The sequence below is a fragment of the Pholcus phalangioides genome, unplaced genomic scaffold (genome assembly GCF_987345545.1).
Source record: "Pholcus phalangioides strain wild (caught in Gottingen) unplaced genomic scaffold, Ppha-v1.0 ptg000041l_1, whole genome shotgun sequence".
Classification (NCBI taxonomy): Eukaryota; Metazoa; Arthropoda; class Arachnida; order Araneae; family Pholcidae; genus Pholcus; species Pholcus phalangioides.
In genome coordinates, this window is record NW_028301627.1 from 1,834,707 (window position 1) to 1,851,549 (window position 16,843).

A 16,843-nucleotide genomic window follows, 5' to 3' on the forward strand; every position below is an offset into this window, starting at 1 on the left:
AGCTGAGGCAATTCAGTGGACCCCGCTTATAACCTTTCTCAAAAAACCGTCATAAAAACGTTGTAAGCAGTAAAATGTTTTAAGCGAGAAATTTTAATGAGAATTAGTAGAGTTGGGACCCCACAAAAATAAGTCGTATTAGGCAGGAAAACTTTCAAAGTGAGAACGTTATAAGCGGGGATCGACTGTACTAGACTAAAATAATGAGAAAACCGGAAGAGCTGAGGCAGTACTACACTAAAAGAGTGAGAGAACCGGAAAATTTGAGGCAACAATATAACAAAAGAAAGAGAGAACCGGAAGAGCTGAGGCAATACTACGTTAAAAGACTGAGAGAACCGGAAGAGCCGAGATAATAATACACTAAAATAGTAAAAGAACCGGATGTGAGCTGAGACAATACTGCACTAAAAGAGTGAGAAAACCGGAAAAGAGCTGAGGCCGTAATACTATACTAAAAGATTGAGAGAACTAGAAGAGCTGAGGCTAAAATACACTAAAAGAAGGAGAGAACCGGAAAAGCTAAGGCAAAACTGTACTAAAAGAGTGAGAAAACCAGAATAGCTGAGGCAATTCAGTGGACCCCGCTTATAACCTTTCTCAAAAAACCGTCATAAAAACGTTGTAAGCAGTAAAATGTTTTAAGCGAGAAATTTTAATGAGAATTAGTAGAGTTGGGACCCCACAAAAATAAGTCGTATTAGGCAGGAAAACTTTCAAAGTGAGAACGTTATAAGCGGGGATCGACTGTACTAGACTAAAATAATGAGAAAACCGGAAGAGCTGAGGCAGTACTACACTAAAAGAGTGAGAGAACCGGAAAATTTGAGGCAACAATATAACAAAAGAAAGAGAGAACCGGAAGAGCTGAGGCAATACTACGTTAAAAGACTGAGAGAACCGGAAGAGCCGAGATAATAATACACTAAAATAGTAAAAGAACCGGATGTGAGCTGAGACAATACTGCACTAAAAGAGTGAGAAAACCGGAAAAGAGCTGAGGCCGTAATACTATACTAAAAGATTGAGAGAACTAGAAGAGCTGAGGCTAAAATACACTAAAAGAAGGAGAGAACCGGAAAAGCTAAGGCAAAACTGTACTAAAAGAGTGAGAGAACCAGAATAGCTGAGGCAATTCAGTGGACCCCGCTTATAACCTTTCTCAAAAAACCGTCATAAAAACGTTGTAAGCAGTAAAATGTTTTAAGCGAGAAATCTTAATGAGAATTAGTAGAGTTGGGACCCCACAAAAATAAGTCGTATTAGGCAGGAAAACTTTCAAAGTGAGAACGTTATAAGCGGGGATCGACTGTACTAGACTAAAATAATGAGAAAACCGGAAGAGCTGAGACAATACTACGCTAAAAGAGTGAGAGAACAGGGAGAGCCGAGAGACAAACTACAGTAAGAGAGTGAAAGAACCTTAAGAGCCGAGACAATAGTACACTAAAAGAGTGAGAGCGAACCGGAAAAGCTGAGGCAACAATATACTAAAAGAAAGAGAGAACCGGAAGAGCCGAGGCAATACTACGCTAAAAGAGACAGAGAACCGGAAGAGCTGAGATAATAATACACTGAAAGAGTGAAAGAACCGGATGAGCTGAGGCAATACTACACTAAATATATGAAAACCGGCTAAAGATTTCAGCTTTGCGCAAGAAACCTGACAACTAATGCTAAAGATCTGAGGACACATGCTTGAAAACACATTTTTACGAGTAAACCTGAAACGAACCTCTTTTGACGTAAGGACACCATCGATGATGGAAATACCAACAATCAATGCAATTCAACTCTTCTCTATGTTCTCTCCAGGAAAGCCTTAGTTTAAGAGAAGTAACTTTCTATCAGACATTAATTTTGCGATACATACTAATTGGCCCAATCTCACAGCAGCAATTCTTACATACGCCAGCTCCACTGTAACCAATCACGTGCAACTAGCAGATGATCGAATCAAATCCCCTGAAAATCATTCGTCATATTTTCTGTCTGGATTCTAATTAATGATCGAATAGAACAGAGAGAGAGAGAGCGACTCACTTTCATAAAGCTAAGCAAAATCGCCCGTCAAATTTGACTCGGTTAATTTCATCACGTTGCGCATCACTGGTAGGTTGGATTCACTACCACATAATGAATAGGATTGAGAGAGAGAGAAAGAGAGCTTGCCTAAGCACCCAACCAACTGACGGGAGGGATACATCATACAAACTGTGGATGGAGCAAGAGACACTTCCCTCTTCAATCGACCAATTTCCATTTTCAGCTTGCTCAGCTGTTTTTTCGCCCGCACACGCAGCAGCAACCCACCCTTACAGAATACTAGGGGGGGGGGGGGGGAATGCTCGTCCAACCGGGCATTTTCGGGCTCGTCCCCTCGACCAGTGGAAGGGTGGTGATAGCGGGAGATTGGATAATTTCATTAGGATTAAGTCACCTTATCCATTGAATCAAGATTAAGCTGTTCGAGGTCGGTGGTTACGATCCGTCTTTCCCCCTCTTAATCTGTATTATATGAATTTAGGGGAGTGGGGAATGTTCCCGCGGTGTGTCCCAAGGCTGGTCCCTTCCACCGATTTTGCCGATGAGTCGCTATGCTTGATAGTTTCATATCGCTGATGATTTTCACGATGGTTAGCTGAATAAAAAGGACAATAGTTTCGCTTACCTGGACCCTGGCTTCGGATAATCCAAGCCTCTGGGAGAGTTCTTCCCTCATGAAGGCATCCGGATAATGCGTTTCGTCGAACAGTCTTTCGAGTTCGTTCAGTTGCTCGAGTGTGAAGTTAGTCCGGGATCTCCTCTGCTTCACTTTGTGCTGCTGCTGTCCTCCGGAATGATGGTGCTGCTGCTGCTGCTGCTGTCCGTGATGAGGGACGCTGTCGATGGTCGACGAGGAGCCGATGGACCCACCGTCAGTCGTTTCGTCCTTGTTGTTGCCATTCTCCTTACGGTCGTCCTGGTCATTGTCGTCGTGGTCGAACCTCTTGCTGTTGCATATCCGGGACACCTCATCCTTGTTGTCCGGGCTACGGGTCTCCGATTTGACGTCCGGTGTCGGGGATTCGATTCCTGGCGATGTCACGGACACTACCGGTGACGCTGGAGCTGTGGCCGGGAACAAAGAAATGAAAAATAACACGTTAATACTGCCATACGGTCATTGAAATTTACTTTACCAAGAGAGTCAATTGAGATACTAGGAAATACGTTCCCGGAAACGTTTCCGGGATGGTTTTGTTTTTCTGGATCGAGTATCAATGTTCGTGCGTGATTGCAAAGAAACCGTCTTTAAATGTAAAACACTTGGGATCCATCATCGGAAGTCAACGGCTTCAGCGCTCCCCAAGACACTGCCGTATTCATGGATCCCGTTTCACACATTAGAATACATATTTACATTATCCTTTTTCCGTGTGGATCGAAGAAATCTCTCTGGAAAATGGGTTTTCGAGTGTTTTCAAAATCGCATTAAGCTTCGCTTACGATGGTGCGATCAGATTCGTCTGCTCTTTCTCTGTCCAAGGGAAATTGCTTCCGCCCCGTAGTCATATCGGCTGATGAAGTCAAGTGCATTTGTGCTCGTTTCATGCCAATCGATGATGCACGAAATAGGGACGATCGCGAACGTCGTAGCCAAAGATGGTCGAAGCGGTAGTGATTCCGTGTGAGTTCTTTAATAATAATCCGTTCAGGAAAGACAAATTTGTCCTTAATTGATTTTTTTTTCACTGATTAAATTTATGTCCTGGTGCAGGTACGTATTTTCAACTGAGGTGCCTATAAAGGAGGGCGGACTTGTCGTTCGTCTTTGGGGAAAGAACCGCTCCGAGTGCTGTCTCGGGAGTCATTTAGAATAAAGCGGGAAAGGAAACAACGATTCGCTATAGCCAGTGGTGCTCAACCGAATTTGGCCCCATCGCGGGCCAAATGCTGCCCGCCAAGGGGTTCCATCCGGCCAGCGAAAGGTTTTCCGGTAGAAAAAGTATCAATGGAAACAACATGATAAAAAAAAGCTAGGATGACCATATTTCATTCACAAAAATACGGGAAATTTGGATTCATGGGAATATCACAATTATCGCAAAAAAATTGTCTAAAATTACCAATTACAGCCAAAAAAAAAATTGTCTCAGCCAATTAAGGTTGCCAATTTCAGCCAAAAATTTCCGATAGCACAGTCAAGTAAGGTTGCCAATTACAGCCAAAAGAAGTCAAAGGCATAATTGCACAAGTCATGAGAGAATAATTTCAATCATTGATTTCAAAAACTCAAGTAATCTTCGTTGAAAATGATGGGAAAAAAACGGGACAGTTTTTTTTTGTGAAAACGTTGAGGGAACAGAAATTACGGGAATCTCCCGTAAAATATAGTTCATATGGCCATCATTCTATATACACGAGTTTCTAGCCCGCGAGCGGCAGAGAATATAGCATATCTGACTGAAAAGGTTGCGCATCTCTGGCTATAGCTATTAATACTGACGACATTTTCGCTTAAAGATGGCGGATGAGTCCGCCTAGTATTTCAGGGAGCTCTACCTTTAATGTGTGGTGCTTGCTCATCTCTTTAAAATTCGTAAGAGATTTACTCAGCGTATCATAAAGATACGTGAGATGCTTGCTAGAAATGAGTAGGAGGCACGCGTAATCCTAGAAATGCGTACTTCTGAACTGCTTAAAAAACTTGGGTTCTTCTAAAGTATTTAGACAGCTTACGTGCTTCTGAAATGCATAGGCGGCTTACATGTATCTAAAATGCTTAGGAAGCTTTCGAGCTTCTGAAATGCTTAGGAAGCTTTCGAGCTTCTGAAATGCTTAGGAAGCTTACATGCTTCTAAAATTCTATGTAAGCTAGAGTGCTCCCAAAATGCTTAGTCAGCTTGCGTGTTAAAAAATGCTTAGGCAGCTTGCGTGTTAAAAAATGCTTAGGCAGCTTGCGTGTTAAAAAATGCTTAGGCAGCTTGTGTGTTAATAAAATGCTTAGGAAGATTGCGTGCTTCAAAATTCTTAGGAAGCTTGAGATTCTTCTGAAATGATTATGAAGCTTGCATGCCTTTAAAATTCTTAGGCTGCTTGCGTGCCTGTAAAATGCTTACGCTTCTTGCGTGCTTCTAAAATGCCTGGGAAGCTTGCGCTCTGCTAAGTTGGTTTGAAAGCTCTCGTACTTCTAAAATGCTTAAGACTCTTGCATGCTTCCAAAATGCTAGGTAAGCTTGAATGCTTCCAAAATGGTTAGAAAGTTTGTATGCTTTTAAAATTCTTAGGAAGCTTACGTGCTTCTAAAATGCTTGAGAAGCTTGCATTCTTCTGGAATTTTTAGAAAGCTTGCGTGCTTCTAGAATGCTTAGGGAGCTTCCGTGTTTCTAAAATGATTATGAATCTTGCGTTTCTTCAAAATGATTATGAATCTTGCGTTTCTTCAAAATGATTATGAAGCGTGCGTTGCTTCAAAATGATTATGAAGCTTGCGTTGCTTCAAAACGATTATGAAGCTTGCGTCGCTTCAAAATGTTTAGGAACCTTGTGTTCGTCTGATATTCTTAGGAAAATTGCGTGCTTCTAAAATTTTCAGGAAGCTCGTGTACTTCTAAAAAGCTTAGGCAGCTTGCGTACCATCTTGTACATTATGCCATGTAATCAATGCATATACTTTGCACTTCCCTTCAATTACTGCGTGCGTAATCCTATAAATGCGTGGTTCGGTGTGCGTATTTTTAAAACGCTTTGGTAGCTTGCTTGCTTGTGAAGCAGTGTTTCTGAAAGTGTGCGTCATGGCTCCTAGGGTCGTCACGAATCTGCTGGAGGTATTGATTTGTGTACCTATTTGCACATCGAAGTAGTTCATTTATAAGCGAAAATATCTACCAAAGTGTTCTAGAAATCCGCAGCTGAACCCTGATAGCCGCAGATAAGTACCCCGATTAAGAGATTGGGCGAGTGAATCGCTGGTAGCAAAAATTTGTGAGCTACTGTCCTAAAGTGTTCGCGTATTTCTAAAATGTTTTCCTCGTGTTTTCCCGCCGTTACTGCTAATTTTCCGCACACACAGAGAAAGGTACGCGCGACATAGTTTGGGAGCCACAGTTATGGAACGTCAATGATAGAAAATAACGCTAGGGTGACCAGAGGCGTATTTATGGTTTACGCCGCCCGCTGGCGCTACACGGATTTTGCCACCCTTCTCCCATTCTGGTCTAATTTTTTTGACCACTCATTCCTCGAATTCACTGCCCTATGCTATTGCCTGTTCACCCCCCTCCCCCCATCCACCTGTAAACATGCTTGTGTCTCTAAGTCCTTCATTTTGTCACTCAAATACTTGCGCAAGCTTTTGGTCGCTCTCATGTTTGCGTACTCTTTTGGTCGCTCTCATGTTTGCGTACTCTTTTGGTCGCTCTCATGTTTGCGTACTCTTTTGGTCACTCACACGCTCACATACTCTCTTAGTCACTCTCATGCTCGCGCACTCTCTTAGTCACTCTCATGCTCGCGCACTCTCTTAGTCACTCTCATGCTCGCGCACTCTCTTAGTCACTCTCATGCTCGCGCACTCTCTTAGTCACTCTCATGCTCGCGCACTCTCTAGGTCACTCTTTGGTCTCTATTTACATACTTCCACACTGTTTTGGTCACTGTGTGCTTGTACACTGTTATACAAATACAAATACAAATACAACGCCACAACAGGCAAAATGCCCAACGAGGTGGCTGATAAAAAGATGCCCATAAAAATATGGATGTCATATGTTTCAAAAATACAGCAACCCAATTAAAAATGCAATTAACACAGTCACCCAGTCACCCACACACGTGCTTGCACATTGTTTTGGTAATTCACATGCTTGCACATTGTTTTGGTCATTCACATGCTTGCACATTGTTTTGGTCATTCACATGCTTGCACATTGTTTTGGTCATTCACATGCTTGCACATTGTTTTGGTCATTCACATGCTTGCACATTGTTTTGGTCATTCACATGCTTGCACATTGTTTTGGTCATTCACATGCTTGCACATTGTTTTGGTCATTCACATGCTTGCACATTGTTTTGGTCATTCACATGCTTGCACGCGCTCTAGGTCACTCTTTCAGCCTTTCACATGTTTGCACACGCTTCGCGTCACTTTTTAAGTCATAATCATGCTAGCATATACGCTCCAGGTCATTCCACTCTTTTTTCCATTCATCTGCTTGCTCACTCTTTTGCTCACTCACATGCTGGCAAACTCTTTAGGTCACTCTTCTGTTCACTCACCTGCTTGCAAACTCTTTAGGTCACTCACTGACCTAGTCTCTCGCTCTGAACAGAGAGGGATTTCGTGGTTATAAAATTTTGCTGCCCTTCTCCCATTATGTACTAACACTTTCTTAGCCACTCATTCCTAAAATTTGCCGGCCCTCCAGGCTATGGCCCGCTAAGCCGCCCCCCAGTAAATACACCACTGATGGTGACAGACCAGAACTGTGTGCGGCGCAATTAAGTGAGTCCGATTCTTGGGATAAATACATTTTTTTTGGGGTTCTTTTGGAATCGATTTTTTAGAAAGAGAAGACACCGTAATCGAGTTTCCCCCGTTCTCTCTGCGGGAAATGAGCGGGAATGAGTCTGTAGTTCTTACATAATGTAGTACAAGGACTCGGGGACTCAGCCCGTGTTCGAACCTTGTTTTACAAGAGTGTAAATATGAACAACGGGGGGAGAGAGAGAGAAAAATCAACGGGACAAAAAAAACGTTTTGTCAACGATCGAATAGAATGGGGGGAGACGGTCCATATTGGATTACAATCAGACCAGCGCGTCTGTGAGGGACTTGACGTGCCAACCTTATTGAGGGGGGGCTTCTCCTCTGAGGCACATGAATACTAACTTTCGTATGGAATCGTAAGAATATCGATTTTTGTCTTGTTCAAGATAACTTTTATTGCCGTAAGAGTTGAGTAATTTAGTCGGTAACCTACGGTCTGAAGTTTTCAAATCCTGAATCAGGAATGGATGTTTGGCAGTATTTCCAAGTTGAATCGAGGAGGAAATTTTCCAGATATTCAAGAGTTTGAACGTAAATGTATTAATTATAATGGTTTTCTTGAAATTCCTGAACCTACGTATCAGTAAAATTTCTAGATAAGGTCCGACAATGTATATGGAAACTAAAGACACATGGGAAATATTTCATAACCTCTGAAGAAACTCAAAAGTAAGATCGGTTCGAGAATTGAAGCCAGTGTTGAAGATCTGAACAATATCTTCCTGTGCGCGAGAATATCCCAAAAGATCTCCAATCATACTTGTATTATAGCATTGTTTAAGACCTGAAAGACTTCGTCAAATGAATAATAAGGTTTTTTTTTAAGATCTGAGAACTACGTTAGAAGTCTGACGAAAGGCAATGCTAAGGATCTGATGATTGCTCTGAGAGAATATCTGAGGACTACGCTGTGAAGATAACATTGCAGATCTGATGATTGCGCTGAGAGAATATCTGAGGACTACGCTGTGAAGATAACATTGGAGATCTAATGATCGCGCTGAGAGAATATCTGAGGACTACGCTGTGAAGATAACATTGAAGATCTGATGATTGCGCTAAGAGAATATCTGAGGACTACGCTGTGAAGATAACAGTGGAGATCTGATGATTGCGCTGAGAGAATATCTGAGGACTACGCTGTGAAGATAACAGTGGAGATCTGATGATTGCGCTGAGAGAATATCTGAGGACTACGCTGTGAAGATAACATTGAAGATCTGATGATTGCGCTGAGAGAATATCTGAGGACTACGCTGTGAAGATAACATTGAAGATCTGATGATTGCCCTGAGAGAATATCTGAGGACTACGCTGTGAAGATAACATTGGAGATCTGATGACAAAGCCAAAGATCTAAAAAGAAGATTGTGGCACTAGTTTTAGTGATAAAAGACCGAATATGACTCGAGTAAAACCAAAAGTTATGTATTTTTCCAGCTAAGAGACCGAAAAAGACTCAGATGGAAGCAACAGAGATGAGTATGACACAAGATTTTTATGCCTAAAAGACCAAATAAAACCTGAATAAAGCGTAAGAGATGGTTATGACGCCACATTTTTGTCCCGAAAGACAACAGGACTCGAATGCAACCCAAAAAATACGATTATAACACCAGTTTTTGCGGAAGACCGAATGAAATTCGAAGAAAACCGAAAGACATGATTATGACACCAAATTTTTGGTTTGAAGACCGAATAGGAGGAATTTTGTAAAACAAAAGAGCAATTTAATAAGATCGAAAGAGACGATTGTGAGATCAATTTCAGGGACAAAATACCGAATGATGCTCGAATGAGAACGACTGAGGTGATTGCGACATTAGTTTCGGTGACGAAAGACTGAATATTACTCGAATGGAACCAAAAGAAATGATTATGACGCCAGATTTTTGTACCGAAAGACTCAGTGTGACTCGAATAAAACCAAAAGAGATGGTTGCGCATCAGAGTTTTGTGCCGGAAGACCGAATATATATATATAAATATATCACTCGAATAAGATGGTTGTGACCCCAGATTTTTATGTCTGATACAAATACAACGCCACAACAGGCAAATTGCCCAACGAGGTGGCTGACTTAAGAACATCATGGATCCCCGAGCCATTTTTTGGAGGCCCTACCTACTACTGCTACACCACACACGCACCCCGCCCACACCCCCACACCCCCGCAGAACCCCCAACGAATCGGTACATGCGGGAATGTGCGTGTACGTGTAGTGAAACCTGACGTGAGGTTTTTCTTTGTTTCTCTGTAATGCTTGTTATGTGAAGTGCTGCCATCTGCCACCAGTTTTTCTAACTATGAGTGAAGTGTTATGATTGAATGATTTATCGTTGTAGGACTGTTGCTCTCTGTGGCGAGACTTTTTAACGGGGAGATCGGCTCGCATTTGCGCCTTGAAGTTGGGAACCACAGAAAACCAACTTCAGCCGACCACCACTGTGGGGTTCGAACCCGGATCCTCGCATCGCGAGTCCGTCACTATAACCACTCGACCACCACAGCGGCACGATACTGAACACGACCCTAATAAAACCAAAAGAGATGGTTATGACACAAATGTTTGTGCCGAAACGCCGAACACGACTAGAATGAAACCGAAAGACATGGCTATGACACCAGATTTTTTGTGCCTGGAGACCGAATATGACTCGAATGAAACCAAAACGTCATGACACCAGGTTTTATAGTGGCCAAACACAGAATACGACCCGAATAAAACCGAAAGAAGTGGTTATGGCACCAGATTTTTGTGCTGGAAGACCGAATGTGACTCGAATGAAAACCGGAAGGTTACGGCAACACATTTTAGTGCCAATACGACAAAAATAAAAACCGGAAAAGAAAATTACTTCAAAATTCTGATGCCGGAAGACCGAATACGACTCAAACAACATGGGAAAGGCGAATACAGTGGAACCAGTTGTGGTTCCAAATACTAGGAAACAGATGATCACGGTACACGTTTTATCGTGAAAAGTCTGCTTAAGCTAATCAGGGGAGCCAATTAGTAAAAATAATTGCATTCAATCGTTATACGATTGATTGAAACTAGAACTCGAAACAAAAAAGTAGAACTCGACCGTGAAGTGCTTCCCAAAGTGGGTGATACCGCCCTCCAGGGGACACGCCAGAGCAGCAGCAGAAGGTCCAACAGCAGTATAAACTCTTACGAGCTGGTTTAAAAGGAAGCCGAGCCTGAAGAGAAAACTCCTGTATGGAGCTAAGTGTGATCGAAAAAACAAACAAACACAGTCACTACAATAGTAGAACGATACAAAAAAAAACGGGATCAGGATGAAAATAAAAAGTATCCTGTTAGAATAACAGGAATCAAATGAGAGAAAATAAAAAACACACACACACACACACAAAACCTGAGAAAATTGCCCCAGAAGTGGTAAAACGATTGCCTAAAACCATAGGCTCTCAACGGTTTGCATCAAGAGCCTCCGGAATTCAATGTTTACTCCCGGAAAAATAAAAACCCACAACCAACCTCTCTCTCTCTGTCTCTCCTCTCACACCTGAATCACGTCTAGAAGTCGGTCACGTAAACCCGAAACACGTCCACTCCAAATCCATGCGTGCTGTAATCACATATATTATAGGGGGAAAGGGGGGGGTGTCTATCCCCTTCCCCCCTCCCCCTCAACCCCAAAAACCACCTTCAAAGATGGACACAAAAAAAAAAAAAAAAATCCTGGATTTTTCCGGGGCCCCGAAAAATTCGCCACTTAGGATTTTCCCAACCTGCTAGAAAAGTTTTGAAAGGTCTAACGCAATTACTCTCATCCAATTTTGATGAGGTTTCGGCTTCTAGCGCCTGAGGTTTTTCCTCCTCCTCCTCCTCTCCCGTTATATATATATATATATTTCTCCCGGACGGAGAGAGAGAGAGAAAAGAGGAGTATAAGATTTTTAAAAGAAAGGTTACAGGGACGTTTGACACGTCACAGTATATCGAGGTGGTTCCGTTGCGCAACGGCTTGGATGAGATGGTTTTTGATTTCGTTGATGTGTTACGTTGATGCCGTATCCGGCAGAAAAATCGTAAAACCACTTGCCGCTCCCGATCCTGAATATTTTATGATACCTTCTGTGTGTGGGGTATTTTTTTTTTTATATATATGCCTCTCTAACACTACTCAGAATTCCAGCTCTTGTTTTTTTTTTCCGGTTTTGCGGGGTTTTTCTTATCTTACTCTTAAAACTCGTATAAATAGATCGGTGAATTGTCGTATCCGCTATCTCGGAATTGTCGTATACATTTCGGACCGTCTATTTCCTTGCGTATTGTCCCGGAAAATGGGATGAGGCCTGAAACAAACGTGACAGTGATATAAAATGGTTTTATTATTCCGGTCGCTTTCCGTACTTTTGCGCGTATCCGGATTGGTTGGGTAAACATTTTACTGTTCTTGTAAAGTATCACACATAATGTTCTCGACTACTTGGAGAACATTTACTTCGGTGTGATATGATTTTAATATTCGGGAGCGAACTTGCGTGCTTCTGGAATGCTCAGGAAGTTTGCACGCTTCTATAATGCTTAGAAAGATTGCATATTTCAAAAATGCTTTGGAAGTTTGTGTACTTCTAAAATGTTCAGGAAGCTTGAGTGCTTCTAAAATGTTCAGGAAGCTTGAGTGCTTCTAAAATGTTCAGGAAGCTTGAGTGCTTCTAAAATGTTCAGGAAGCTTGAGTTCTTCCACAACGCTTTGGAAGCCTGTGTACTACTATCATGCTCAAGAAGTTTGTGTGCTTCGGAAATGTTTTCGAAGCTTGCGTGCTTCTAAAGTGCTCAAGAAGTTTGCGTGCTTAAGAAATGTTTAGGAAGTTTGCGTGCTTAAGAAATGTTTAGGAAGTTTGCGTGCTTAAGAAATGTTTAGGAAGTTTGCGTGCTTAAGAAATGTTTAGGAAGTTTGCGTGCTTAAGAAATGTTTAGGAAGTTTGCGTGCTTAAGAAATGTTTAGGAAGTTTGCGTGCTTAAGAAATGTTTAGGAAGTTTGCGTGCTTAAGAAATGTTTAGGAAGCTTGCGTACTTCTAAAATGCTCAGAAAGTTTGCGTAGTTCTAAAATGCTCAAGACGTTTGCGTAGTTCTAAAATGCTCAAGACGTTTGCGTAGTTCTAAAATGCTCAAGACGTTTGCGTAGTTCTAAAATGCTCAAGACGTTTGCGTAGTTCTAAAATGCTCAAGATGTTTGCGTGCTTCAGAAATATTAAGGAAACTTGCGTACTTCCGAAATGTTCAGGAAGCTCTGGCGTGTTTCTAAAATGCTCAAGAAGTTTGCGCACTTCAAAAGTGTTTAGGATGTTCGCGTGCTTCTGAAATGTTCAGGAAGCTTGCGTGCTTCAGAAAGTTTTAGGAAGCTTGTCTACTTTTGAAATGCTCAAGTTTGCGTAGCTCTAAAATGCTCAAGAAGTTATAGTGCTTCAGAAATTTTTTGGAAGCTAGCGTGCTTCTAAAATGTTCAGGAAGTTACCATGCTTCTTAATGTCCGGGAAATTGGAATGAGGCCTGAAACAAACGTGACAGTGATACAAAATGGTCTTATTATTCCGGTCGGTTTCCGTATTTTTGTGTGTATTGGATTAGTTGTGTAAAACATTTTACTGTCCTTGTGAAGTATCACGCATAATGTTCTCGACTACTTGGAGAACATTTACTTTGGTGACTTCAGTGTGATATTGTATGGGTTTTAATATTCGGGAGAGAGCTTGCGTACTTCTCAAATGTTTAAGAAGCTTTCGAGATCTTTTGAAATGCATGAGAAACTCGCGTTTCTCATGCGTTTATAAACTCGCGTTTATTCAGGAACTTTCGTACTTCTAAATAGCTTAGAAAGCTTGCTTATAAAACCAATGAAATCCAACGCTTTTCGACAAATATGAAATAAAAACCAATGGATGTGTGATAAAAAATAGATCCTTACGATCGATTCGAAACAGTGGGTTCCCGTTCTCAAAGGATAAAATTTAATTAAATGGTGTTCTGTTGCATTGGTTTTATTCACCTTGCGGCAGAGAATGCTGTTTTTTTTTTTAGCTTACGTATTTCTAAAATACTCAAGACGTTTGCGTGCTTCAGAAATGTTTAGGAAGCTTGCGTGCCTAAAATTCTTAGGATGCTTGCGTGCGTGCCTAAAATTCTTAGGACGCTTGCAGGCTTCTAAAATGTTTAGAAAGTTTACGTGCTTCTAAAATGCTTTGAAAGCTTGCGTATTTCCAAAATGCTTTGGAAGCTTGCGTATTTCCAAAATGCTTTGGAAGCTTGCGTATTTCCAAAATGCTTTGGAAGCTTGCGTATTTCCAAAAATCCTTTGGAAGCTTGCGTGCTTCTAAAATGCTTCAGACGCTTTCATGCTTCTAAAATTCTTAGGACGCATGAGTGCTTCTAAAATGCTTAGGACGCTTGAGTGCTTCTAAAATGCTTAGAAAGTTTGCGTGCTTCTAAAATGTTTAGAAAGTTTACGTGCTTCTAAAATGCTTCACACGCTTACATGCTTCTAAACTTCTTAGGACGCTTGCGTGCTTCTAAAATGCTTCACACGCTTACATGCTTCTAAACTTCTTAGGACGCTTGCGTGCTTCTAAAATGCTTCACACGCTTACATGCTTCTAAACTTCTTAGGACGCTTGCGTGCTTCTAAAATGCTTCACACGCTTACATGCTTCTAAACTTCTTAGGACGCTTGCGTGCTTCTAAAATGCTTTAGAAGCTTTCGTATCTCCAAAATGCTTTGGAAGCTTGCGTGCTTCTAAAATGCTTCAGACGCTTGCGTGATTCTAAAATGCTTCAGACGCTTGCATGCTTCTAAAATTCTTAGGCCGCTTACGTGCTTCTAAAATGCGTAGAAAGTTTGCCTGCTTCTAAAATGTTTTGGAGGCTTGTGTATTTCCAAAATGCTTAGAAGGTCGCGTATTTCTAAAATGTCTGAGAAAATAGGATGACGCCTGAAGCATACGTGACAATGATAAAAATAGTTTCATTATTCCATTCTATTTCCGTATTTTTGTGTGTATCCTGGATTGGTTGGGTAAAATTTTACTGTTCTTTTAAAGTATCACACACATGATGTTCTCAACTACTTGGAGAACATTTGCTTCAGTGACTTCAGTGTGATATTGTATGGGTTTTAATATTTGAGAGCGAGCTTGACCATTCTGTGATCCTGTGGGGGGAACAATTTGGCGGCCCTCTGTAATGTATTTTTATTAATTATGCGTAAGAAATGCGATAGACGCTATACCATAATCTAATCGAAGATAGAATGTTATGGCTTTGTTAATCGATACTTGATTTTGTATTTTGATCTGATTTTGCGACCCGATGAGGCTGAACCTTGCACTTTCCCTGCTGATATTTAAACATGCAAAAACAAAAAAGTGTTTAAATTTTATGCATCCAAATCCAAACCGAAAACTTGTATTAAAAGTTCTGATTAAGCACCCAAAAGTCTTTGGATTAATTTACCAGTAAGATGATTAATTGATCAGTGATGTCAGTTGCCATTACGGCTTGAAGCCCATTTAAGGTTCGATTCCCAGAAGAAAATTCTGATAGAAGTGTGATTCATATGATTCTGAAAAGAGTTTGAATGAAAGACAGAATTTTTCGAATAGAATGTCGATTTGGATCAGAAACAATCAAGAGTTGGACATGATTTTGGATGGGTCAAAACTTGATTCCGAATATGACATGACTTGGTTCTGATTAAAACATAATTGTAGGTGGGACTTGATTCTGAATAAGAAAGACATGATTGCAGGTAAGACGTGATTCTGAACAAACCGTGATTCTAACTAGAACTAAATAGACTGAAATTTTCCATAAGTTCAGACTTGTATGCAGGAAATCGTGGAATTTAAATCTGATTGGGATAGACTTCTTGATAGGAAATGAGTGAATTGATTGAAAAAGTATGTCTCTTAAGATAAGATTCTGAATGAATCTGGATAGGACATGTTTCAGAACAGGGGACGGAAATTCTCTATAGGACATGATTCTACGTTTTCAATGTCATAAATCTTGGACACGTTTTACCAATGAGATGAAGACCATCTACTCCCTCTTCAGAATAAATTCCAGAATAAAATTTAAATAAGAGATAATTGTTTTCTCTCGTGCGAGCTCGCGGGCACCTGCGAAACATTTCCGAGGACTTCCAAAGCGTTTGTGGACTCTCTAAGAACCCTTGTTCCAGACCAGTGTTTCTCAAAGTGTGTGCCTCGCGGCTCCTAGGAGCATCACTAATTTTCGTCAGGGTCGATGCGACGAATTGGAGATATTTGGGATTCATTTGTGTACATATTTATGCTTCAAAGTAGTTCTTTTATAAGTGAAAATATCTACTGAACTATATTCGGGGGGAGCCGCAGATTGAGAGGGAGCCACGGGTGACAAAAGTTTGAGAACCACTGTTATACAAATACAAATACAACGCCACAACAGGCAAAATGCCCAACGAGGTGGCTGAGGAAAAGATGCCCATAAAAATATGGATGTCATATATTTCAAAAATACAGCAACCCAATTAAAAATGCAATTTAAAAAAATTATATATAATTCTACACAAACGCGAGTTCAAATGGGTTACCATTCTTCTTTAAGATGAGATTCTGGGTAGACGAAACTCTTGATAGGATATGACTCCAGAAAGAAAGTGAGTTTGAATAGATTAGAAAAGAATATGTCTATTGTAAGATTCTGCACGGACGATACTAAGAGAGAGTAAAACATGGTTCTGAAAACAGGAGACGGAAAAGCAAAATTTCTGACACAACTTGGATCTAAGCCTGTATGAAATTCCCTATAAGACATGATAGACAGAAATTTGAGTTTTTATGATTATTCCTAAGCCTTAAAACTCTTTATCCCTCCATAATCTAGATGAGATTCTGGATTAACAAAACTCGTGATTGCGCACGAATACGACCCTGAATTGCTTAAAAGTGTGTGTGTGTGTGTGTGTGTGTGTGGATCTGAAATAAGAGAGATTTAGAATACATGAAAATCTTTGTAGAGGACAACATTCTAACTTTTTAGAATGTTGTTAGGAGTTTGAATATGATTCTAAATGAAAGTTTAAGATAGGATTCTGTATAGCAAAAGCTCTGGATAGGAAATGATTCTAAAAAAGAGACAATGGAACAAAATTGTCGATGTGGGATTTGAATCTTAATTGGATGAAAATCTCCTGCATTGATTCAGCTTACCTCAATGTATTCTCCCGATAGACATGATTCTAGATAGACGCGAGTTCTAATTGTTTAGGATTAGTCTTTACGATGAGATTC

At 40.8% G+C, this 16,843-nt stretch overlaps 1 protein-coding gene across 1 annotated transcript in view; it reads right to left on the reverse strand.

The window, feature by feature from the left end:
- Positions 1–16,843, reverse strand: part of LOC149065037 (uncharacterized) — a 79,451-nt gene that overhangs the window by 57,123 nt on the left and 5,485 nt on the right. Inside the window, exon 2 of the mRNA XM_089254273.1 lies at positions 2,672–3,111. Coding sequence (XP_089110399.1) covers positions 2,672–3,111 — 440 coding nt within the window. The remainder of the gene's footprint in view (positions 1–2,671; positions 3,112–16,843) is intronic.